This window comes from Trichinella spiralis (genome assembly GCF_000181795.1).
Source record: "Trichinella spiralis strain ISS 195 chromosome Unknown Scfld7, whole genome shotgun sequence".
Classification (NCBI taxonomy): domain Eukaryota; kingdom Metazoa; phylum Nematoda; class Enoplea; order Trichinellida; family Trichinellidae; genus Trichinella; species Trichinella spiralis.
Genome location: NW_003526946.1, coordinates 105,562 through 129,180, shown reverse-complemented (window position 1 = coordinate 129,180; position 23,619 = coordinate 105,562). Strand labels below are relative to the sequence as shown.

The window sequence follows — 23,619 nt, the reverse complement described above, 5'->3', positions numbered from 1 at the left end:
TATGAATTTTTTTACAAATAAAAAAATATGCTAATGTAATTATCGTCAGTAATATTCAGAATTTCATTTTTAGCGTAATTTTTGAGAAATAAATTAAAAATTACATGTTTAGATTTAATATTGTTCAGATTTTTGATTTTAAAAGACTCATTTAATTTTCAAAATAAATGATAAAAAACGATATTCAAGCTGAATTTTAAATCAAATAAATTTTCTTATGCATGTTTCATTAACTGGCATTCTATTTCGTTTATTTAAACTAAAATAAGAAAAACTAAAATGCCAGTTACACAGTGGGTAATAAGAACACTATTTTTATTTTCATAAAATTTAAGTAAGCAACAGTTGATAATTGAAACTAACTGAGTGCTATCAAATCACAATTTTTATTTCTACAGTAACAACTTAAATATCATTGTGAATCATACTGTAGAAGATTTTACTTTAATTGTAATTATGATAAAGTATACTGTATTGAGTTATAATCGATAATTGTATTGATTCTGTTAAATATGCCGAAGCAAATAAAAAGAAAGTTATTTACAAAACAAAAATGGGCGAAGGGACATAGCTGTGATTCCAATCCAGAATATAATAAACATCGTCAGCAAGCTAAATCAGGCCTGTTTGTTGCACAAAATGTACTTGAACGCTTTGTGTTATTCAGGTTTTGTATCTAAATTGATTAAATTTTAAAAGTAAATTGAATATTTAGGCATTTGTTAGAAATAAATCGGAACCAGCTGTTGATAACATGTCAGTTGACAGCGACGATTCATGTGTATCCAAGTTTACGGCTATTACGCAGTGTACGAATATGAGCATATTAAAGGTTTCCAATGAAATGCGGTACATATAATTTGTAAATTAATGAAAGAAACAATTTATATATTGCATAATTTTTCTACTGTATAATTTAGAAATGACTTTGAGTTTCGTGAAAGTGTTATCAGTGTAATAACGGCGATTTCAAAAGTAATTAAAGACAAAGGTGGTAACGAGAATGCGGTCGAATATTTTGCCGCATTGTGCGTATTGCTATCAGAAACAACTGACAAGAATAGTATCGCATCAGTGACATTTTTGTTAGCCAAAGTGATGCCTCAAGTTCCGTCGACTTTGCTCGTTTCTCGTTTTTCTGACGTATCGAAAATTTTTTACACTCTCCTGCGTAAATATTCTGGAACCGAAGAAGAATTACTGTTGCGTCATACTTTAATTTGTTTGGCTATATTGTTGAAAGTACAGCCGAACAGCGTTTGGCAATATACTAGTACAGCGGAAATGCTGAACACAATTTTGTCTTATTCCATCAATTGCAAACATCGACTTCGCCGTTACGCGTGTATTGCGGTTTTGCATGTGATTTTGGGAAAAAATGAAAACTCATCCAATGTTCATCCAGCAGTGAATTTATGCGCCAAATTTTGCATGCATCATCTTGAATGTAAAAGCAATGGCGAACAGCAACGTATTGTGGAATATATATTTTGTTTGTTGAAGCGGGTCTTGCCATATATGGGTGATTATTACATAAGAAAGCAAAGTGAACTTGTTTTAACTCACATGGCTGACGACGAAGGCAGCCTCTGCAGTTTAGGCTTTGATTTACTGAAATGTATGTTCAGCACGAAGCCGTCAATATGTACAAAGTTGAATGCACAACTTATTCTCGCGCTCGGTGACTTCCGACCCAACTTTCTGAAAGCAGATCTTTTTATCGTCTGGTTGGATACGACTGTCGAAGCAATTCTTTGTCTAGAAGAGCGGGATGACAAGTTGGCGAGCAGTTTTGCGGAAAAATTGATCGTCGACGCGATGCCTTGGTTGTCATCATCCAGCCAAAGGATCGTTGAAAAAAGTGCCAAAGTTGTTCGATTACTTTTGAAAAACTGTTTTGTAGAGAAGAAAAATTATGCAAAGTCGTTGTTCAGTCTCTTCAGTCGCTTTTTCCACGACCTAGTCGAAGCGCAATGCACAACGGCTGTTGCATTTGAATTGTGCGGATGTTTTTTTGAAAATTTTGGCAACTACGTTTCCCAATTGGACGAGTTGAAAATTTTCACCAACAACCTCACCGAGATGTACAACAATCACGAGCTGTTGAAACAGTCGACTATGATTGAAAATTTATTTTCCATTATGATCAAGCACGTCGGTGTAGAAGAGGTGATGACACATGTGCGGTTGAAATTCGACCAAGCAGTCGCGCCGGGCGTACCGGTAGATCTATCCCAAGTTTGGATGTTGAAAGTATTGTCGTTCAGTGTACGTTGTGCCAGGATCCAATATTTTCTTGAATATTATTTTCCAATGGCAATCCGATTGAAATTGTTCGCTTGCTCTTGCTTAGCCGAACAGCAGAGAGATGAAAGCAACGCGAAATTGTACGAATTTTTGCAAAAGCAAATTTGGAATTTGTTTCCAAGCTTTTGTCGAAATGCAGTCGATTTGCCAGCTTGTTTGGATAAATTGTGCGATGTGATTGGAACTTCGCTGACAGAGAGGCCGGATTTGAGATTGACTGTGCTGAAAGCGATCAGAAATTTGTTGCACACAGAAGCATATAGTCGGTTGGAGTTGGAAAAATTTTGCGATCGAATTTCACCACTGCTCTGCAAGCTGTACTGCTGCAGCAGTTTGGCCGACGACGATTCGTCGGTGGTGGCAGTGAAATTGGCATTGGCAGCCACGGTGAAGAGGTGCTTCACGTTCGCTAGCGATGAATTGAAATCCAAATTGGCCAGTTTCGGTTTGAAACGGATCGGCGACGACTTGCAAAACGAACATCTGAACGTGGAAAAGCCGATGGATATGTTGGTAATGTTGGCATCGCATTTGAATGCCGCGGCTTTGGAGGCAGTTTGGGAATTTTTGTGGACCAATGACTGCAAACTGAACGAGAAATGTACATTGAAGAAGAAGGTTTACCAACTTTTGGAAGCAGTTTTGAAAAATACGACCACCACCAACATGAAAATTGAACCAGCTATGGTTATTATTGATAATTTGCCCAAGGAAAAGTTGACTTTGTCAGTCAAAGCGCGTCGTTACCACTGTATTCTGGCCATAATTGATCACTTGCAGTCGAGTGAAGTGATCGATTTGAAAAAATGGCTTGTCCAAGCGTTCGATGATGTTCACGGTGGAAATGCGAAATTGAAACGGTGTGTGGCGAATTTGTTGTTCGCAGTGGTGGAATTTTTAGAAAAAATCCGCGGCACCAGGGATCTGGCTTTGGAAGAGGTAATGGACATTCTGCTGGACCGCTTGAATTTGCAAAGCAACAGTGCGTCGAACATTTGCAGTGTAGTGTACGGATTTCGATTTTTGCTGTTCAAGTATCAACTGCCGGCTGTACTGTTGGACAAAATGATGCAAGTGATGGACAAGTTGATCAGAAGTGACCAACGACCAGTGGTTGCTTCGTGTTTGCAATTCTATTTGGGCTTTTTGAAGACGCAGCCAAGTTACGTTTGTGATCAGTATTTCAGGACGATCGTCGAAGCGCTATTCAAGCAGAACTGCGTCTGCGCCAGGCATTTTCGTTTCAAAACTAGAGAAGTGTTGGAAGAACTGATCGGACAGTATTCATTTGAAGAGGTGGCCAAATTTGCTCCGCAAGAAGCAAGAAAGCGTCTTGTTGCCGTGCGCAAGCTGCTAGCGGTGCGGATGCGCAGAAAGTTGGGCTTGAAGCAGCAGAATAGAAGCAAAACTCAAATCACCGCCGGCAGGAGATCATTGAAATCTGCAAGAACTACCAAACCAGATACGGTGAGAATGTTGCTATTTGATCCGAAGCAAAATTCGACCAACATGACTCAGAGGAGGAAAGTGATGAAAAAAGCAGCTTCCACTGTTAGCGTGAATTTGAAAGAAGCGGCTGACGACGAGATTGCCGATTTGCTCGATCTCAATCTGGACAAACATTTAATATTAAAAGACAAAAAAATGAACAAGAAATTGTTTGAAGAAGATGATTTTGCAATTGCAGAAGATGGTCGAATCATTATTGATGATGATGATGAAAAAATGCTGCAGGATGAAGCTGAACACCAAGAGTATGAATTTGACAAAGAAGAAGAAGAAGACGAGGATGATGATGATGGAGAAAGTGGACATAGCGAAGTTGTTGATCATCCCATTAAACGGCAAGTAGCAAAAAAGAAGAATTCAAAAGTGGAAAAGCACAAAAGGAAAGATACTGGCATTCACAAGAGAACATCCAATTTGGAACCTTACGCTTATATTCCTCTGGACAAACGCTTGCTTAGACGTCGACAGCAGCGAAAATCGAAAAGTATTTTCAAAGGCATTGTTGGCAAAAGGCAGAAATGAAAATGTATTCATTTTTCACATTGATTTTTGTTTCCTAAATAATAAATAAATCTTTCTTTTTTCTTTGTGAAACGTGTTTAATTGAAAGTCTGGTACAAAATGACAACATTCAATATATTATACACACAGTATAATACAAACAGTATTGAAATGCAATAAAACATGCTACGTATTAAAAGGTAAAAACTAAATGGCAAACTTCATGCAATGTATGTGTGTGCATTATTATAATAAAATGCAATTTTAACCACTAATCTAGACTTGTGATTTCACAACAGTATTAGTATATAACCCGGTTTCTCGTGTCCTGATTTGATCACTTGTGCTAGTTTTTTATCCCCCATATGTATGCATGTATATGGATATGTATATGTATATGGCTAGTTTATGATTCGCTTTCATTGTGTCATTCTTCTTCTGTTTATTCTAGCGCTCCGTCTGGTAATTACTAACGGAGTGGCGGGGGTCGGTAACTTTGGGTCGAATGTCTGCCGCCTCGGCCTACCTCGTTTCCGCTTTGTTGTTTCCGGCGTCGTCGTTTCTTCAACTTCTGCACTGCGTTTTCGGCTTGGCATCCCAATGGCAGAGTCGCTTTGCTGTTGCTGTTGCTGTTGTTGTTCGCAGTCCAATTTTGGAGTTGAGCTTTCGCTAGCGGACGAGCCGTTCGTCTGCGGAATGTGATATTTCCGAGGTCTGCCACGCTTGCGGGGAGGTGTTTCACCGACGTCGGATGACAAGCCTTCGGCTTCGGCTTCGGACGCATTTTTAGAATTGGAACCATCCTGATCCAATGCTAAACATCCACTACCACTGCTGCTGTCCGGCTGTTCTTTCCGCTTTCGGTGTTCCCCTGCATCATCCACGCCATTCTTGTTGCTGTCAATTGGTAACGAGCCCGCAAAATTGGCGACCGGTGTCGCCACGCCCGACTCACCAGTATTCACAGCATATTTACGCGGCCTTCCCCTTTTGCGGACAATTTCCACAGTCGGCGATGCCGGGCCGTTGGCCGTCGTCATCTGTTCAACTAATAATTTGCTTTCATCCAAGGAAGAATCCTCCAAATCGAGCCCTCTACTGGTGTCTCTTTTAGACAACTCTTTGCTCTGGTTTCGTAAAATTGAAGTCGAAGCAGACAAGCCAGCAACTTGTCGCACCTTGTGCTTTTCATGCTTTTCCCCTAGTTGCATTTCTACCGGTAAGTAGGAAGAGATATTCGGCGCCATCTTGAAAGAGACGTTGAAAAATCTCGTCGGCAAAACATTCCTCTGCCTTGCCGACGTTCCCTTCTTTAAAATATCATGAGGTGATACGTTCAAAACCAACAACGCCAGATCGCACAAAGCCCAAAATTTCTACAAAACAACAAAAAATGATAATAATTTAAACAATTTTTCTTGACAAAATAAAAACCTCATTCTGTTGTGTATTTTCCAGTTCGTTCTGCAACTTCGTGTGCTTCAAGTCGATGAGTAAGTAAAATAAAAAATCATAATTAAATTCATCGCCTTCTTTCTTCACTGTCAACGGCTCGATGGCAAACCACAAACATCTTGAAAATGAACAATACAAATCAATGAAATATGAAAAAGCTCAGTCAGTGAGTGAGTGAGTGTACTTTCGAAGTGTTGTCAGCGCTTTGATGTCGTCGTGCTTGCGAAAGCCCGGCCAATAGGAAAGCAAATATATAACGTAACATATATAATATTCGGGTAAATATTCCAATAAAATCGCTAAAATAAATATGTTAAAAATCTGAATTCACTTTCCAAAAAAACAACAATATGAGCCATACACACCCCTGTCAGCTTGTACAGCCGGATTGCATCGAACAAATTGACGACGCCGGTGGATGTTGAACAGTAATGATTGCTGCAACATTTTCTTCTGCTTGTCCAGCACTTTTTTATTCCCAGACGATACCAAATTGATCAGCGGATAAAATGCCATGAACTTGATTGACAATTTCAAATCTTTCACATATTTTTGAAGTTTGGTTAGAAATTTTTCCCGAACAACGTCAGAAGAATCCTAAAAGCACACACACACACACACACATACACACTGACTGACTGTGATTATATTAATATTGCTATTTGTATGACAAAATTCAAAAGTCATACAAAAGTTAAAAACGCAATTTCTCTGTACTGTTGAACGGTCAACAATTGTCGAAATATTTTCAACTGAAGCAATTTCAACATCCCGCATCCCGCTGCAACTTTCATTGCAGAAGCCACGTCCTTCCTGAGCAAAAAAGAAAGAAAAGAAAAAAATTTTCTCAATTAAGTTTGCAAAAATTTTCCACAACAGTTGTCCAACAAACTTCAGATTCAATTCATTTCTCGTCTCATTTGTCATCGTGACCAAAGACATGAGAAATTGCATGCAATTTTGCACTTCTGCACAATCCGCCGACGTCGAACTCACCAACCATCTCACGATCAGCTGCACAAACGCAATCTGCATACAATATGCAACAATAATTGTTTTCCAATAATTTTCATATTAATATTAAAAAAACGATAAAAAATACTTTTGTCTGCAAACTGTCATCGAACGATTCGCCCGTCGAAGTCTAAAAACTGATTTATGATCAATTTGAAAAAAAAATACATTTTTGTTTTCCAAAAAGCCACCATACAAACAAAGCATTGCGAAGGTGATCAATGACGCATTTCACGTCGTCGTAGAAAATGTTCGGACAACAAGTGGCGATGCATCCCAAGCTGGTGAGAATTGTTGCAAGTCCTGTTTCTTGTTCCAAAGCGCGAACTTTCAGACCCTAAATGAAATAAAAGAAAAAACAAATATTAAACATATTTTTGGTTTCATTTTTCATATTAATTTTTAAAAGAAAAAGCTACATGAAACATTGCGGCAAAAGAAGATCGATTGTCGTCGCCGCAAAGTTTGTGGAAACATTTCACAGCATGTTTCGCTTGTTTCATCGGACCTTTCTCGATCAACTTTTTCAATATTGAAATGAGCAATCTGAAATTGTGAATAAAATTTAATAGAAACAATGAAATTTGTGAAACTATTCCCGAAAACAGACCCTTGCAAGCGGGGATAGGTTCGAAAATTTGCAGCCACATTAGCTATGATCTGCAGTGCAATTTCCACGACCGTCGCTTCGCTTTGCTCTTTCAAAAAACCGATCAATATTTGAAGTGAAGTTTCAGTGGAAAATACTTGCGAAAAAGCGCACGATAATAGCTAAAAAACACATATATCTATCATCTTGGATAAAAAAAGATCACAAGCGAACATCACACCAAAAGAAGATCTAAGCTTCGCGAACGGTAATGATCTTCACTAATACCCTGCAAAGATTGCGTGCCAAGAACTACATTCTCCACTAGTTCAAACAACACGTCCAGCGCATCCGCGTCGAGTAGCACGGGAGAAGCCCTTTCAAGGAGCAACCGTGCCACTGACAATATATCTTTTCGTTCTTTGGCTAATCTGGACATAATTTCTTTCTTAAAATTGAATAAAATCAAATTTCTCAAAAATCATCCAAGTAAAATGCGCATCTTACCACCACTGGTTCAACTTCATTCGTTTTGTATTTCATGTCTATCAACGATTCAACTAAATTCAACATGCGTTTGTCTTTTTGCAAGCAGCTAAAAAACTGCTTCAAATGTTCAGTCACTTTTAAGCTATTTGTGAATGTTTCTAAATGAAATACAAACAACAAATATGATCGACCAGTTGTGATTTTTCTTTTCAAACATATCATATATTCTTTGAGCACTCCTCACCGGCAAGTTGCTTAATTTTCACCAATACTTTATTAAATCGACTACTATCATCGTCACCTTTGTCCAAGTTGATGATAGATCGCATCAATAATCGAGTGCTACAAAATAATAACCGATATGAAAAAATTCAAATTGAAAAAAAAATATGCAAATATACTACCTGTCCTGTTGTTTTATAATTTCATTGAAACACCTGAAATAAAACAATTTGAAATGAACATTTTTTTCCAGTTTTATGCTTACTTCACGGCAGGTTCATCTATAGTAGCGTAAACGTTTAGCAAAATATTCATTTTCTGTTCACAAGGCAGCTTGAACGGTACAATCGACGTGTACAACAGCTTTTCACACAATATTCTACAATAAAAGAACAATTGCATCTTAAAGATTCATCCTCCTCCAAGATCCCAAACTTTTCTTAAAATTAATAACCTATCGTCGAAGTTTGTACTGTAATAAGTATGAAGTAGTTTGCTGCAAATGGATGTAGTGTCCAAATTTTCAGTTACGTCTTCAAGTTTACAGGACACAATTTTATGATTCAACGCTCCCAAACAACGCAAAGCCTCTTTACGAACTTTGAACTGCAAAGTATGCAAAGTGCACATGTAAACTGGATTATTAAATTTCATTTCAAAAACAAACTTTTTTATCCAAAGTACGTGCTCCGACAGAATTCAACAATTCGTTGTTCAAATTTTTCGTGTGGCTCTTTATTAATTTTAAAATTATGTTCAGTATTTCCAATCGAACCGACTCCTCTGTATCCCTTGAACGCATCACCAGAACTTCTAAAGCGAGCACCACAAGGAAAATTTTGCAATTAAACAATCTACTGCACTGCGATCACTGACCGGTCAGTTCGTCCGTCAATTCTGGATGAATCGACAAAATTTCACCAATCACTTTAGCACACCCCAGTCGAACGTTAGCAGATATGTCACTAAATCTGCAACATAAAGCGTTTTCTTGTAATGTAAACAAACTTCTTTGAAATTTATGCAAATCAAACATGGAATACCTGCCGACAAATTGCTTCCACAGTAAAGGATGGTCATTGATGACGTTGAAGTCTGAATCGGTGGCCAACTTTTCATAAAAACGTATTCCGTTCAATCGCTCAGATTCTTCGACGCTCTTCAAAAATTGTCATAATTGTTGCTTTTGAAAAAATGCATAATAAAAAGGAAAACTGAACCTTGAATTTGATCTCTAGCATCGGCACAATATTCATAACAAAAACTGGGTTTACACGGTACAGTTCAACGATAACGCTACAACAATGCTTCCAGATAAAATGATACGCACATTCTTCTTCCAACAACGCACTACCCAATGCCTGCAGTACATATGCAATTCAGAAACATCAACAAAAAACATTTACCTGACCGATGAAACTTACCGTACTCAAAGATGCTTTAATATAATTTTCGCTTTTGATCAGAATTTTTTTCGCAAACTTATAAGCATTAACTTCTTCGGACTAGAAGCATTTCACATTATAGTCATGCCAGTATTAAAATTATTTCCTGTATATTAATGGAATACCTTGAAAAATTATAAACTGATGAAACACATCAAACATTCGTAAAAAATATTTACAAATAAATGCTACCAAAATTAATAATACACTTACACATGATGGGTAAACTTAAAACTAAAACTTAATAATTCATAAATTAAAATTTATTAATTAATCAATTACACTTTATTAAACAGTTATTTACAAATTATCAATTTTAACAATAAATATAAAAGTACTAATACAAATATAAAATTACAGTAATTTTCGTATTATGAACTTCATTGTTTCAATAATGTACTGTAACAACGAATAGTTACTTTTTGAACCCTGATGACATTGAGGTTTGAAGAATTCAACAACTAACATTAATTTTATCAGCCAAACATTGCCTACATTCCATAATTTGTTACATTCCTATGAATTGTAGTTGCAGCATTAGAACATGTCGTAAACAGCGCATCTTTCTATTGTCCACCCATTCCAAAAATAAATAAGTAAATAATACGTAGCACTCTTCTTAATCACTTTAAATTTTTTTTATGAATAAAATTAGTAGTTAGTGAAAATTAATAATTACTTGTATGAAAAGATGAATGTCAAAAGTGCTCTAAAATATGCAACCTGTGAAATAGTGTGTGATTGCGTGGCATTATCAACTTTGATCAACTCTGCAAACAAATCAGAGCACTAATCTATAATTAAAGTTTGACCGTTGAAAAAAAACTGATTGGAAAGGAATGCCCAAAAAAATAAGAAAAAAAAAACTAACAATCGAAAAATATTTATTTTATGGACTGAAGTAATTTAGCAAATACAAATCATACATATATATATATATATAATATAGGCAAATGGTGTTAAATTATAAAGATATTCCTTTATCGGTGAACAAAAATATTTTTTAATTCATATTATTTTCTTAAAACTCAATTTCTCCTTTAAAATAGTATGAATTGCCGTTCAAAATCAGTCTGCATATAAATAATACAACTACCTATTTAAGTAATATTGGTGGAAAAAAACTGCACAACTTTAAATTATCATTTATACATAATAAAAATTATAATTTAATACATTATTAATTGAATTTTCATGATGAAAAGTTACAAGAAAAAATTAATGCAGTGCGACTCATAAATGCTATATTTGACTTGTAAAATTTTATACAACTTACTTTCAAAGGTTCAACCAAATGTTCCATTAAAAAGTCTACACATTCTTCAGGAAGATAATCCATTTCTTGCAACAAGCTGTCAATAATTTCAGTGCTCAGATTTACAATTTTTTCATCCTCCTTTATTCTTGCAATGAAGAACAATGCTTTGAACAGTTTGAGTGCCATTTCACTTGCATTTGGCAGATCGATGAGGATATTAAACACTTTAATATTTGATATGGTCTTAAAGAATAAACAGATAAGGGAATAATAAACAAATTGAAATACTTCTTACCTCCAGTATATAATAGTAATGACCGAATAAATGATTTTTTGCAGTTGCAATGGCTTTCAATTCATCCAACAGAAAACTTTGAACAGCCTATTTCACAAGTTATTAGAAACTTTTTTTAAGCATCAACAAGCAATTACGAAAACATCAGACGAATCCTCAAATGGACCAGCAGGAACGTACAAACGAAACAATTCGACAAAACAACAAGCCAGGAAAACTTTAACTTCTTTGCTTTTATGATTCATCAGTTCAAGTGATTTAAGAAACATGGCTAGTTTTCGATAATCAGTTTCTGCAGCCTCTTCTTGAGTCAACTTACCGAGGGCATTCGAAAGTACCTACGCAAAAAACATTAAATGAGCAAAAAAAATTTTTTCCACAACTAACCTTCAATCGTTTGACTAAATCATTAGAACTCAAATTGGCTGTCAGCGGAGAACAGTTTTCTGGATAGATTACATCATTGGATGACATTGTCTACAATGAAATGATATTACATTTCAATAATATAATTTACATGCAACATGTGTGACATAATTTTTTTATCAAAAATTTATCAATTATATAAATCGTTTAACTTTTCACAATTTAAAAAGAAAATCCGCGCAAAATGGAAATTGTTGGTATACTGTTAAAGAATGGCAGGTACAAGTAATGACCTACAACGTTTTAAAAATATGAATATTTCAGTATACGAACGCAGTTAATATAAGAGCCAAAAGCTGTAATTTATTTTATTACGTTTCGAAATCAAATAAATAATTACGGATATTTTTATTATAATTATTTAAAACTTTTGTTTAAATATTTTGAATGAACTTTGAAAATTTTTTATTGTTTACTTCGTTATCCCATAATTTATTCACATTTAACTAAATGTACTTTTTAACTTATATAATATTTCATATGCTGGTAGTGTATACTGATTTTACCAAATAAATCATCAAAATATTTTAAATGACCTATTTCATTGATTGCTTGAATTTGGAAGGTTTTTAAAAGTATAAGCGCTTAAAACTGTGCTTAACATAAAGTTAATAAATTTTTAAAAGCTTGTGAAGAAATCATGATGCTTTTTGATCATTTATTTTCTTTTACTCTTTACTGTTACAATTAAATTTTTTAATTACCCAATTAATATTTGAATATCTTAAAAATTAACAATAAAAAGAAGATCAAATGTATTATTTTACAAATTATTTTTCCAAGTATTATTTTTTTAATTTGGGAAGATTTTCATTGTTTACGATTAACCTATGCTCAGACCTTTGTGAACAATCCACATGATTATCATACATGATTAAACCTAGATCAAAGTACAGATGCGATTGAATCGAGGAGTTGCAGAAGAAAAGAAAAACATTGAAAAGTGACATGACGCACAAAAAAATAAAACAAGTAGTACTTTATTTTGAATATCTTCTTATTCTTTGATTGAGTTGTTTTACATTTGGAACACTTTTCTGTCGCATACTGCAATACATTGGTTTATTGCTAAATTTCAGCTTAAATTATGTGCATTAATTATATATTAGTTTTAATAGTAAGGTGTGCAATTGGAAAAACTGTTTCGCGTCAAAAATACAAATAATGCATTTTTCTTTTTATGTAATTTGTATAACCGATGTTATTATTACTTTCATAAGTTTAATAAGTTTCTTCATATAGTAGTTTAGAATTTTTATCGTGAGCTTACTTTTTGGGATATAAACATTTATCTCAATTTTATCATTTGAATATCTTTCTAGTTTTAAGAATAGCTTTTCTAATGCTAATCTGCGAACAATGCATAATATATAGTAGTGAAAAAAAGTCGTTTCTTTTTTTCAAAATTCACATTGCATAAGATCAGTCTTCTTGAAAGTATTCATTCTGCTATTCCTGAAATTTCAATTAATTCAAATTTGAGTAGTCAAAAGCCATTAATACAAACCATATCTGTTTCGAATTTCGTCAGTTAGTTTTTTTCGCTCTTCGTGCCTAAATATTATCGCACTGACTTTCTCATTTTATCAATGTTTAATTCATAAAAAATATTACATTTGCTTTTGAATAAAATGAACGAAAATAATTTTATATCGCAGCCGTAAATCAAACCCAAAACACAAAAATATTAAAAGTAAAATAACAACAAAACTGGTTATCAAAAAATAAAGATAATTATTTTTAGCTGTTTTTGTACTGTATTTTTTTTAATTTTTTACCAAATATATTTATTTTATTTTATTTCTTTATTTATCTTCTGCCCTATTGTTAATGAAAACCATTTTAGAATATATTGTTTAAATTACATGCTGTGTAATTTTAAAGTTTCATATTGCTTTAAAGTAGTTTAAAGCAGTTAGTATTATCTAAGATTTTAACTTTTACATTGTCATTCTGTTATCTTTTGAGCAAGTCGTCGGTTGGCTGGTAGTCTGCGATTTCTTGCACTAAAATTTATCAATTACGTTTTGCACCCATCAAGTATGTATGATTCTTTTGTTTGTTTTGTTCTTTAATAAAGAAAAATCCTTACTGGAAGGAGCATTTAAATGCTAATTTTTTTGTTGGCTAATTTAGAATTAATTTTAATTTCCTAAGTTTTGAAAGTTTTGGAGAAAAATGTTCTCAAGAAGTAGAAGAAAGTTGGACAAAGGGAGTTCATCGCTAAAAGACACTTCCTCGGAAAAGGTACGTTGTTGTATTTCTTTGTTTGTTTGTTTGTTTGCTTTTTATTTAGTGAAAATAAAATTTAGAGCCGGGATGAAACTATACAAATGAGACCATATTTTTTTGGATTTCTTCCGAGAGATGATGTAGAAACTTTGTTGGAAAAAAATGGAGATTTTCTAGTGAGAAAAACGGAGCATGGCAAAGAACATTCCAGCGGTTATTGCATATCCGGCATTAGTTCGAACACAATTTACCATCTTGCCATTCAGTTGAATAATGTGATATATTATTATTATTATTATTTGCTATTATTTGAAAATTATGAGAGATCTGTTCTGCTTTTAAGAAAGGATATTTTGCTGGAGACCATCATTACAAGTCGGTGAGTGATTTAATGGACGATGCAATTGCGAAACAAGCGATCAGCACTCATAAAGGTGTTTTCATATTGAAAAATCCAGTGATTCGACCAGAATGGATTATAAACGAAATGCAGTTAGAATTTAAAGAAACACTTGGAGAAGTAAGTTGAAAGCAAACTGTTGTATATATATATATATATATATATATATATATATGCATAATGCTTTTTTCTCTTGCACCATTAGGGGCACTTCGGTATTGTACAACACGCTATAATGCACACTGGAAACGGTGAAGTGACTGATGTTGCAGTGAAATTTTTGAAAGGGAAAGATATTCCACTGGATGAAAGAAAGCAGTTCTTTTCCGAATGTCGACGTTTTCGAAATTTGAAACACAGAAATTTGGTTCGCTTCTTTGGCGTCTCTGTAGACACCAAACAAGTGAAATTGATCATGGAATATTGCGACAGTAAAAAAAATGCTCTTTTTTCTTGGGATATTTCTGAAGCTAATTTCAATTTATTCTATTTCTTTTCAAACAGCGACTCTGATCAACCATCTGAAAAAGAACCGAGGCAAGTTCACTTGGAAGAGCAAAGGAGTTTTCTGCTTCTATGCATCCTGTGGGATGGAATATATCGCTGCAGAGGGCATTGTTCATCGGTAAAGTGGAATATTTTTATGCAATAGTTTTTAGGTTAAATGAAAGTCTCTTGTGGCTGTTTTAAGAGATTTGGCAGCACGAAACTGTCTACTCAAGAAAGGACTTTTGAAAATTTCCGATTTTGGAATGGCACGAGAAGGTGGAATATACAAGATTCACAACGCAGCCAAGCCAGTTCCAATCAAGTGGACTCCACCGGATTCGATCAGAACAAGTATATTAAAATGTTACAAATATTGTTTTTATATGCAAGTATACAAAAAATTAATAAACGTGAAATCAAAATTTCAGGAATATATACTGAAAAAAGTGACGTCTGGTCGTATGGGATTTTGATGTGGGAAATTTTCACCGAGGGCAAATCTCCGTACAGTGAAGAGGAAGAGTTGATGGGCGACAGTTTTGTCATAAAATTGATCAAATTTTTACTAGATGGTAGTCTGCTCAAATTTCCCACTACTAGCCGCTGATATTCTGACTGTTAATATGGAGCTTTAATTTTAGGAAAGCGCCTCACTCCCCCAGCGGATATGCCTGCATCATTAGTGCAGTTGATGATGCAGTGCTGGGAGTTGTCTCCAGATAATCGTCCAGCGTTTTCAACAATAAAAAAAAAGGTTGAAGCTATATGTAAAGGAAGGGATTTTTAGTAATGAATGTGAATTATTTTTTATAACCATTCAATATTTTTGTAACTCCTTGATATTCTATAACTAACTGCCTAACTAACTATTAACTTACGAATTTTTTGTTTTTATAAATCTAATTTAATGTTATATTACCTTATTGTTTTGCTTTCCTCATTAAATCAATGGAGCACTTAGCGGTATTGATTTTCAAAATGCTTCGTTACACACTAAATATAGATATCATCAATAGATAAAATTATTTTTTACATTGCGGACCATACTATTTATGTTGATCAATTTTGAATTTTTTATTCTCCTATTTAAGATTGTTCTCTTTCCAAAATTAAAGTAAAGCTAGTTGAAAAAATGAAATGTATATATAACTTGTTCTTTGGCACAGTTTCATTATTGAATCTCTCTGGAAGTAATCATATAATTTAAAATATTGAATTTAATATGCATTTCAAAAATTACTATTTTATAATTTATCCCAGCATAAATAATTACATACAACATGTAAAAAACTTTTTTTGACCGCTTCTAAAAGCTGCTTGAATTGCTGATTGAATTACATGAAATTTTCAAAACATTTTTTTGACAAAGAAAATCTTACTTCACGTCTAATTCATGTTGACGAATTATGTTGCGCTCTTCCTCTTCTGCCATTCTTTTTTTCATCCTAAAATAACCAGATGCATATAAATTATTATTTTTTATAAGAAAAAATTTTGCATTTTAAAAATAATTCTTAGCCAAATAAAATGCAACATTATTATAATTTCTTTTGGAATGCAATCTTTTGAAAATATTATATATATGACTCACGCTTCTTTTTTCACACGCTGGCGACGAATTTTATACCATAAGAAAAATGAAATTACTGCCATCAACAACAAGGCCACAAATACTGTAGTTATAATTATTAATCCTTTCACATTCACTGAAAAATTTCAAATTCTATTATTCATAAAATAATACAAATTGGAAATGAATAAAACAATGGTAAATACTAAAACATTGCATCCATCTTGCATCAGCCCAATCGCAGTACTGGAAATAAGTATCGAAATTGTTCAATGAGTAAGAATGGCATGAATGCGAACTAGTGCACCAATAGCACTGAAAAAAGATGAAATTAGTATTAAAATTTATTCAATTTATTTTTATAACTTACAGATGAATGTAAGGAGCATGTTTCGCAAGTGATTGAATTTTCACATGACGACATATCTGTGCTATTTGCGTCAACTAATGCTACAATTATTCCAAACACAATTGCTTTATCCTGAAAATTTTGAGAACTGCAATAATTTTGTACAATTAATTAAAATTTTAATTAAGTTGATTTTTGTCTTCTAACTTTCCTCAAACTGAGTTGCTTCAACATTTCAAATATTTTTGAATTGTAAACATATAAAGGCAATCGTTTGATTCAATTTACCATATACATGTTAGAAAATAAAATGTTTTTATTAAAAAAAATACTTTGCCTTTTTTAATGTTTAAATGACAATAATTATTATAATAGCACATGTTCCATAGCTGGTCAATTTTTAATTTTTAAATTAATTGACTTCTGACAAGAAAAAAAATGCAATTTTGGTATTTTCTAATAACAGCTTGCTCGGATATCAGCAAAGTTTCCATTAATTAAGAAATTTTCATAATTTATTATTTAAAAAAAAGAAAATTCATCGATTTATTTTCCATTTTAAGAGTTATCATTTGCAGTGCTTGGACTAAAAATAAAAATATCATATTGATTTGCTAAAGGAGTATGTTTTCAAGCAATTTCAACTTTTCAAATATTACTTTAAAAAAAAGGTAAAAAAATTCACAGTTAAATTTAAACTGTTTATTTATTTATTTATCATTCTTGATGAAGAGAATGACTTTGAATAATTTTGATGAAGTATTATTTCGATGACTGCTTCAAATTTTAACTTAAACATTGAAAAACAAACAGTTAATCAAAATTGCACATGAAAGAGGTTTTCATAAATATTTTCATTATATGAAAATGAATTCCAAATCCAAAAATAAAATCATCTTACCATGCTGCTGAAATTTTCAATTATTTGACAATATTTTGAAGCAACTGGAATATTATCACTAGCTGAAATTCAAAGATGGAAATCTTAATATTTTAATAATTTCCTTTGAATTTCTTATTCCGACGGTATCGTGTGTGTGTGTGTGTGTGTTTCTTTTCTACAAACAAAATAAAATTATAATATTTAGCTTTAATTTTTAAACTTTAAGATTTGCATGCAGAGAATTAAAAATTTCGAAAAAATGTATATATGTTTTTTGAAATTATATTATATATTTATATATATACATATTACCACAGATGAAGAAGAGCAAACTGCTGAAGTGATGCTGTCATTGACATATTCGACGGAATGAATTGCTTAATCAAAGCAAAGCGTTGTGCTTGTTCTTAGTGAAAAAAATCAAAGCGCACTGCTGATCTAAAATCGATCGCGAATGTTCGTCGGCGATATTAAATCACACTCAATTTATGAACATAATAATCAACAACTTTTTAAATTTTATTTAATTTCAGCTTGAAATAACAAAACATCAATTCATATTTCACTGAAAATTATTGGATAATTTGTTCTTTTAGACATTTCAAATATTTCCATCTTACAGAAAAGATTTTTGTCATTTTGTTCTTCCAAAGCAGTGTACTAATTTAAATATTTTCACGTTTCCACCGTTGATGATGCTGATGAAAAATCAGGCTTGTACAAAATTCAGATTTCGTACAATTTTTGCCATTCAGGTCAACCAGTGACATACAATTCATTAATAGAAAATTGCTTTGTCAACTTATTCATTGTTCCTGCTGACAGACATTCTTCAGACAATTATCATCCAAGTGGTGAACTTTCAAAATGCTCACTGAAAAACAGAAATTACTTGACAGTATTGATAGTTTGAGTGTATAAAAATACAAAAGAAAACAATTATTTGTCACATTTATTATAATTTAAAAATTCATAGTACTATCCAATTTTATTTGGCCTTTTTTACTGCAATTTTTCCAAACATGCAAGCATTGACTTATGTTTCATTTAAAACTGAAGAAATTAATAATAAAAGTTTCATAATTTAAATTTTAATTCTAAACAAAAATACCAAATTGATTAAATTATAAAAATAATTTCACTTATTTGTTACAAATTATTTAAATCTTAATTGATTTTTTACTGTATTATACTGTAAGAAATGCATAACTTATTTATAGCCCAATTGTGACTCACCCAGGTTGTTCAGCAGTGTAGCCAACGCTTGGCTGTTGAGTGCCTGACGCCTCGGACGGCTTGTAAGTTTCAGCATAAAATAATATTTATTGAATTGAAATGTTTGATATAAATCATATTCAAAAATAATTATTTTTAGTTTTTCCGTTTCTTATTGTAATTCAGTACTGCAAAAATAGTTTCTGTTTATTTAAGATTTGAAAAATAATTTTAATATTATACCAATGGTCTAGTGTAGTTTATAAAATTAGCTTCCAGTAGAATAAGATTGAATTATTGGATGTTTGCCTTCAGCGGCGTAAGTGAATAATTTGCCAACGGAAAGCAAAATATTTTAAGTCAGAGAAAAAGATTTAATTATAATGTTTCTTTCATTTTTTAAAGTTTTCTTTTTGTAATTTCTGGAAAGAATATTGTCTATAAATTACAAATTTAAGGAAGTGTATGTTTTTATGTTTTCTTTTCTTACCATGTATCATTCTAATTGTCTAGCATCAAAATTGCTTTTTTCAGTATTTCTTTTCATATAATTGTTGAACAATATTTTACATATTTGATTTATCTTTGAACTGAACTAGCGATTGCAAAGAATGCAAATTGAAGAAACAGGAAGAAGACGATTTCTTTACCTTTATTAGAATGCTTTCTGTGATTGCTGCTTGCATATGCTGCTAACAATTGATGCAAAGTGCGCGCAGCCGACGTGAATAGCTTTTACGAAACGCTGCTGCTGCTGCTATATAGTTGCTATTGCTGCTACTATAGCTGAGTTTGATGAAAATTGGGCAGCTGTTTCCGCCGTTATCAATTAGCTAGTCCAAGAACGACCAATGGCGTTTTATTTATTTTCATTAGTCGCTGCTGGCTTTGATTAGCTGCTGTTCCACTGAAATAATCCTTGAACTACATTCAGAAGAATGCATCTGTTATTATATCAACTTAGTATTTTTTTGCAAATAATAATATCAATATTTATTTTAAAAAAATGTTTTTAAAATTCACATTAGCTTTTGAACTGAAACTTGTGTGGATTATGATGTAAAATGAAAATGTGTGATTTTTAGAAAAATGGCACTTTGGTTAGCATTTGTTTTGTTTACGGTCAGGCAAGTTTTTGCTCAAAGTATGATTGATCATATGCTTGTGAAACTGTTTTACATCTATGTACAATAATTTTCAGGCAGTTCTTCCTCATCCAGTTTTCCATGCCATGCACTTAGCGGCGAAAATTACACTTGTGAACACTGCATTTCCCAGCATCCATCTTGTACATGGTGCACAATGCCGGTATTGTTGGAATTGTATCTGTTTTTTATTGCTTAAAAGCATTGGAAGCGTATTTCATTTATTTTAAGGGCTTTGATGAAAATAATCGCCATTCAAGATGCGATACATCGGAAAGATTGTTGTACAATGGCTGCCATGATGAATTTATAGAAAATCCTAAAACAGAATATTATATTGCGAGGGTATGTATTTTATTGCTTTGTTTATTATTATTCTTATAATTGCTGTTTTACAATAGGATGAACCGTTGAGCAATGCTGGCGAAACTGAAGAAGAAAGTGAAGCAATTCAGTTGAAGCCTCAGGAAATTTTAATCAGCATGAGACCAAGTAAAAAATTTGTAATTTATTTTTCGGTTTTGCTTTTTGCACTTTTATCTACCATCACATTTGCTGTTGTGATTGTTCGCCAAAAGTGCCATATAGACGCATTTAAACGTTAGGTACAATAATTTTATATTGTTCCTCGACGCAAATGCCACATTTTATATATTTATTTATCCGATGTGAAAAAAACAACAACAGCAACAGCACAAAGTTATCATTTTCAGAAGATGTTGTATCGTTTGATGTCACGTTTCGTCAAGCACTTGACTATCCAGTCGATTTGTACTATTTGATGGATTTGTCATTTTCAATGGCGGATGACAAGCAAAAGTTAACCGAACTGGGCGATCTGTTGTGTAAGCTGATAAAATTTTTTGGAATTGTTCGATATTGTTTTTTTAATATATTTTTTTTAATTTTCCATCACTACAGCCGAAAGGATGAGGAAAATAACGAAAAATTTTCGTCTCGGTTTCGGCTCTTATGTCGACAAGAAAGTGATGCCATTTGTCGATGCCAGACCGGAAAGGTGGTCTCATATTTTTTTTTAATTTAAATAAGCGTTAGTTAGTTTGTTTGTTTGTTTTGCTTTTTCAGAGCTAGCAAACCGTGTGAAACGTGTGTCGATCCGTATGGTTTCAAAAATCACATGACTTTGACGAAAGATACTCGTCGTTTTGCGGTACAATTTTTGAAATTATCCAATATTTCTTCTCATTGTAGGGAGCTGTTTTTTTTTCACTTCTCATATTTAGAAAGAAGTGAATGAATCTGCTGTGTCTGGCAATTTGGACGCCCCGGAAGGAGGATTCGACGCCATAATGCAAGCTTTGACTTGTACCGTATGTTGTGGGATTGATTGGAGGGGGAGAGAGAGCAAATGAACAGTTGTGAATTTTTCCAATTCCATTTTTCAGGATAAAATTGGTTGGCGTGAAAAATCCCGGAAAATGATCGTATTTTCCACGGATGCAGGTTTTCACTATGCTGGAGATGGACGGGTGAGGGGAAGAAGAAATAAATATAGAAACGAATTTTTTAATTTTAATTATTCTCAGCTCGGTGGTCTGGTCGTGCCCAATGATGGCAATTGTCACTTGGACAACGACGGCTATTATTCAGTGTCCACAGAATTCGATTATCCCAGCATAAGTCAAGTGTATCAGAAAATTCGTGAAACGCAGGCGAATATGATTTTTGCCGTCACCGAAGAACAAGTGCCGCTTTATCAACGCTTGCGTGGCGCTTTACCCGAAATCAGCGCTTCGGTTGGCAAATTGGCAAACGACTCGTCGAACGTTGTCGAACTTGTCCAAGAGCAATATGATGTATGCAAAAAAATGAATATCATAAATAATAATTTTCAACCAAGAAATCATCATCATCGTTCTGTGATGTGTTGTAGAAAATTTCACAAAAAATTGTCATGGTCGACAACGTCAACTCTTCGCAGGGTATTCAAATTTCCTACGCTACAGCATGCAAAGGGTAGGTTAGGTGTAAAACGTTGAAAATATAGTTATTAAAAAAGAAAAACAAAAAAATGAATATTCTATATAGGAAAGTGATGAATCGAACGAACGTTTGCGATGGAATCAAAGTCGGCGATACGATAACGTTCAATTTGACTCTTGAAGTGACCCAGTGTACAGATCAGAGGGAATTTTTGATCAAAATTGGTCCATCAGGCTTGTCTGAAGTTTTGCTGATTCGATTGAACGTGCTCTGCGATTGCGACTGCTCTTCAAAGCAGTTAGATGTAACGAATCAAAAAATATTGTTGTTAATTTTTGAATTATTTAAATATTATAATTCATTTAAGTCGTTGTCACGTGCAGCTGAGTACTGTAATTACAATGGTGATTTGGTTTGCGGTGTTTGTCAGTGTCATCACAATCGCGTTGGTCGCCGGTGCGAATGTGAAGCTCCTGGCATGTCAACTGCCGCATTGGACATGATGTGCAGAAAGTGGGAATTTTATTACTTTGTTTTTTTGTTATTCATATTTATTTATTTATTTATTAAACTGTAGAAACAACGACACCCGTGCACCGATTTGCGAAGGAAGGGGCGATTGTGATTGTGGCAGATGTGTTTGCTATAAGCGTGAGGTATATATATATATATCTATAAGATAATATAAAATTTGGAAGAATTTGAATTTCTTTCTTCTATTCATATAGAATATTAATGAAGTTTATTCGGGTCAGTTTTGCGAATGCGACAACTTCAACTGCCCAAGACATAAGAAGAAACTTTGCGCAGGTAGGCAATGCATGTCTCTCTCCTATTTCATTAATTTAAAGATTTTTAGTGAAAAAAATGAAATTTTAATTCAGTCAATTGGCATATTCATTTTTTTATTCAGGCCATGGCGAATGTGTTTGCCAGCAGTGTAAATGTGATCCTGGTTGGGTGGGGCGTGCCTGTGAATGTCCAATCAGTCAGGACAGTTGCATTGCTAGCAATGGAAAAATTTGCAACGGTCGTGGCGTTTGCGAATGCGGCGTTTGCAAGTGTTTCACCGATCCTGAAGGTATTCGCTACAGCGGTCCTACTTGTGAAATTTGTCCGGTATGAAATTTATCATATTATATTGTTTGTTTGTTTATATTCTTCCTGTTAAGACTTGCCCGACGAAATGTATTGAATACAAGCCTTGCGTGATGTGTCAGCAATTCAAAACGGGCCCTTACAATGAATCGATGTGCGCCCAATGTCCATTTACTGTAATTCCAGTTGATGAATTGCCTGGTAAATGTAATTCTTGTGAATATATAAATATGAATATGAATATGCTTTTCATTGCACAGAAAGCAACAATACTGGCGTGAAATGTCAGTTTGTTGATCAAGCAGACGATTGTACATTTTATTTCATGTATGAATTGGATGAGGACACAAACAACGTGACCGTTTGGGTCAGAAAAGAAAAAGGTTCGCACACATTATATATGTATATATAGATAGATATTTTTCAAATTTTATATCCTGGTGTTTCAGACTGCCCACCTCCTGTGCCTGTTTTGGCAATTGTGCTTGGTGTCATTGCTGGTATTGTTTTAATTGGTCTTATTTTGTTGTTAATTTGGAAATTGTTGACAATTATTCACGATCGACGTGAATATGCCAAATTTGAAAAAGAACGTTTAATGGCCAAATGGGATACGGTAATAATTTGGTTTTTTATTGTTGTTTTGATGAATTTTTCTTTTAATTTCACCATTAGGGAGAAAATCCGATATTCCACCCAGCAACGACAACATTCAAAAATCCAGCATACGGAGGCAATAAACTGTCCAATGATTTATAACTTTTCCAAAATTAGTCAATTAGTT

The 23,619-nt window shown here is 33.4% G+C and overlaps 6 protein-coding genes across 6 annotated transcripts; 3 read left to right on the top strand and 3 right to left on the bottom strand.

The window, feature by feature from the left end:
- Window positions 1-512: 512 nt before the first annotated feature.
- Tsp_11873 (conserved hypothetical protein) lies at window positions 513-1,526 on the top strand. The gene is made up of 4 exons (XM_003372933.1): window positions 513-667; window positions 727-849; window positions 921-1,471; window positions 1,504-1,526. The coding sequence occupies exons 1-4, from the start codon at window positions 513-515 to the stop codon at window positions 1,524-1,526; spliced, it is 852 nt and encodes a 283-aa protein (XP_003372981.1).
- A 1,678-nt stretch (window positions 1,527-3,204) lies between these two features.
- On the bottom strand, window positions 3,205-3,818 carry Tsp_11872 (hypothetical protein). Its single transcript, XM_003372932.1, is given in 3 exon segments — window positions 3,205-3,510; window positions 3,578-3,715; window positions 3,726-3,818. The coding sequence occupies 3 exon segments, from the start codon at window positions 3,816-3,818 to the stop codon at window positions 3,205-3,207; spliced, it is 537 nt and encodes a 178-aa protein (XP_003372980.1).
- A 918-nt stretch (window positions 3,819-4,736) lies between these two features.
- On the bottom strand, window positions 4,737-11,558 carry Tsp_11871 (putative AT hook motif protein). The gene is made up of 19 exons (XM_003372931.1): window positions 11,472-11,558; window positions 10,808-11,032; window positions 9,511-9,591; window positions 9,130-9,245; window positions 8,963-9,057; window positions 8,541-8,721; window positions 8,352-8,465; window positions 8,269-8,301; window positions 8,109-8,206; window positions 7,883-8,022; window positions 7,617-7,823; window positions 7,397-7,557; window positions 7,206-7,332; window positions 6,983-7,123; window positions 6,412-6,786; window positions 6,138-6,369; window positions 5,957-6,071; window positions 5,752-5,890; window positions 4,737-5,693 (listed from the first exon to the last, which is right to left on the bottom strand). The coding sequence occupies exons 1-19, from the start codon at window positions 11,556-11,558 to the stop codon at window positions 4,737-4,739; spliced, it is 3,624 nt and encodes a 1,207-aa protein (XP_003372979.1).
- Window positions 11,559-11,722: 164 nt separating this feature from the next.
- Window positions 11,723-15,749, top strand: Tsp_11870 (putative proto-onCogene tyrosine-protein kinase FER). Its single transcript, XM_003372930.1, has 10 exons — window positions 11,723-11,786; window positions 13,479-13,567; window positions 13,677-13,757; window positions 13,823-13,955; window positions 14,066-14,262; window positions 14,348-14,767; window positions 14,814-14,982; window positions 15,060-15,167; window positions 15,273-15,385; window positions 15,723-15,749. Exons 1-10 carry the CDS (start codon window positions 11,723-11,725, stop codon window positions 15,747-15,749), a joined length of 1,401 nt encoding a protein of 466 aa, XP_003372978.1.
- A 469-nt stretch (window positions 15,750-16,218) lies between these two features.
- On the bottom strand, window positions 16,219-17,454 carry Tsp_11869 (conserved hypothetical protein). The gene is made up of 3 exons (XM_003372929.1): window positions 17,452-17,454; window positions 16,616-16,682; window positions 16,219-16,337 (listed from the first exon to the last, which is right to left on the bottom strand). Exons 1-3 carry the CDS (start codon window positions 17,452-17,454, stop codon window positions 16,219-16,221), a joined length of 189 nt encoding a protein of 62 aa, XP_003372977.1.
- Window positions 17,455-19,737: 2,283 nt separating this feature from the next.
- Tsp_11868 (integrin beta pat-3) lies at window positions 19,738-23,594 on the top strand. The gene is made up of 19 exons (XM_003372928.1): window positions 19,738-19,792; window positions 19,850-19,956; window positions 20,025-20,138; window positions 20,195-20,285; window positions 20,507-20,638; window positions 20,715-20,811; window positions 20,880-20,964; window positions 21,038-21,124; window positions 21,200-21,283; window positions 21,341-21,774; window positions 21,843-22,041; window positions 22,105-22,250; window positions 22,315-22,393; window positions 22,466-22,547; window positions 22,651-22,856; window positions 22,910-23,036; window positions 23,096-23,218; window positions 23,285-23,451; window positions 23,511-23,594. The coding sequence occupies exons 1-19, from the start codon at window positions 19,738-19,740 to the stop codon at window positions 23,592-23,594; spliced, it is 2,499 nt and encodes an 832-aa protein (XP_003372976.1).
- The last annotated feature ends 25 nt before the right edge of the window (window positions 23,595-23,619 follow it).

Bases quoted from the DNA above. Each gene is read 5' to 3' on its own strand.
- Tsp_11873 (XM_003372933.1), top strand. From the start codon at position 513: ATGCCGAAGCAAATAAAAAGAAAGTTATTTACAAAACAAAAATGGGCG. The intron at 850-920 runs GTACATATAATT...TGTATAATTTAG, and splicing joins AAGGTTTCCAATGAAATGCG to AAATGACTTTGAGTTTCGTG. The intron at 1,472-1,503 runs GTATTGTGGAAT...TGTTTGTTGAAG, and splicing joins AAGCAATGGCGAACAGCAAC to CGGGTCTTGCCATATATGGG.
- Tsp_11872 (XM_003372932.1), bottom strand. From the start codon at position 3,818: ATGTTGGTCGAATTTTGCTTCGGATCAAATAGCAACATTCTCACCGTA. The intron at 3,511-3,577 runs GTTCTTCCAACA...CTGCTTGAATAG, and splicing joins AAATGAATACTGTCCGATCA to CGCTTCGACGATCGTCCTGA.
- Tsp_11871 (XM_003372931.1), bottom strand. From the start codon at position 11,558: ATGTCATCCAATGATGTAATCTATCCAGAAAACTGTTCTCCGCTGACA. The intron at 8,722-8,962 runs GTCAGTGATCGC...TTAATAATCCAG, and splicing joins ATTGACGGACGAACTGACCG to TTTACATGTGCACTTTGCAT. The intron at 6,370-6,411 runs GTCAGTCAGTGT...GTGTGCTTTTAG, and splicing joins GCAATATTAATATAATCACA to GATTCTTCTGACGTTGTTCG.
- Tsp_11870 (XM_003372930.1), top strand. From the start codon at position 11,723: ATGGCAGGTACAAGTAATGACCTACAACGTTTTAAAAATATGAATATT. The intron at 13,568-13,676 runs GTTTGTTTTGTT...AAGTTTTGAAAG, and splicing joins CAAGTATGTATGATTCTTTT to TTTTGGAGAAAAATGTTCTC. The intron at 15,168-15,272 runs GTTTTGTCATAA...CTTTAATTTTAG, and splicing joins GGAAGAGTTGATGGGCGACA to GAAAGCGCCTCACTCCCCCA.
- Tsp_11869 (XM_003372929.1), bottom strand. The intron at 16,338-16,615 runs GTGAAAATTCAA...GAAATTTTTCAG, and splicing joins TAGCACAGATATGTCGTCAT to TGAATGTGAAAGGATTAATA.
- Tsp_11868 (XM_003372928.1), top strand. From the start codon at position 19,738: ATGGCACTTTGGTTAGCATTTGTTTTGTTTACGGTCAGGCAAGTTTTT. The intron at 22,394-22,465 runs GTATATATATAT...CTATTCATATAG, and splicing joins GTGTTTGCTATAAGCGTGAG to AATATTAATGAAGTTTATTC. The intron at 23,452-23,510 runs GTAATAATTTGG...TTTCACCATTAG, and splicing joins TAATGGCCAAATGGGATACG to GGAGAAAATCCGATATTCCA.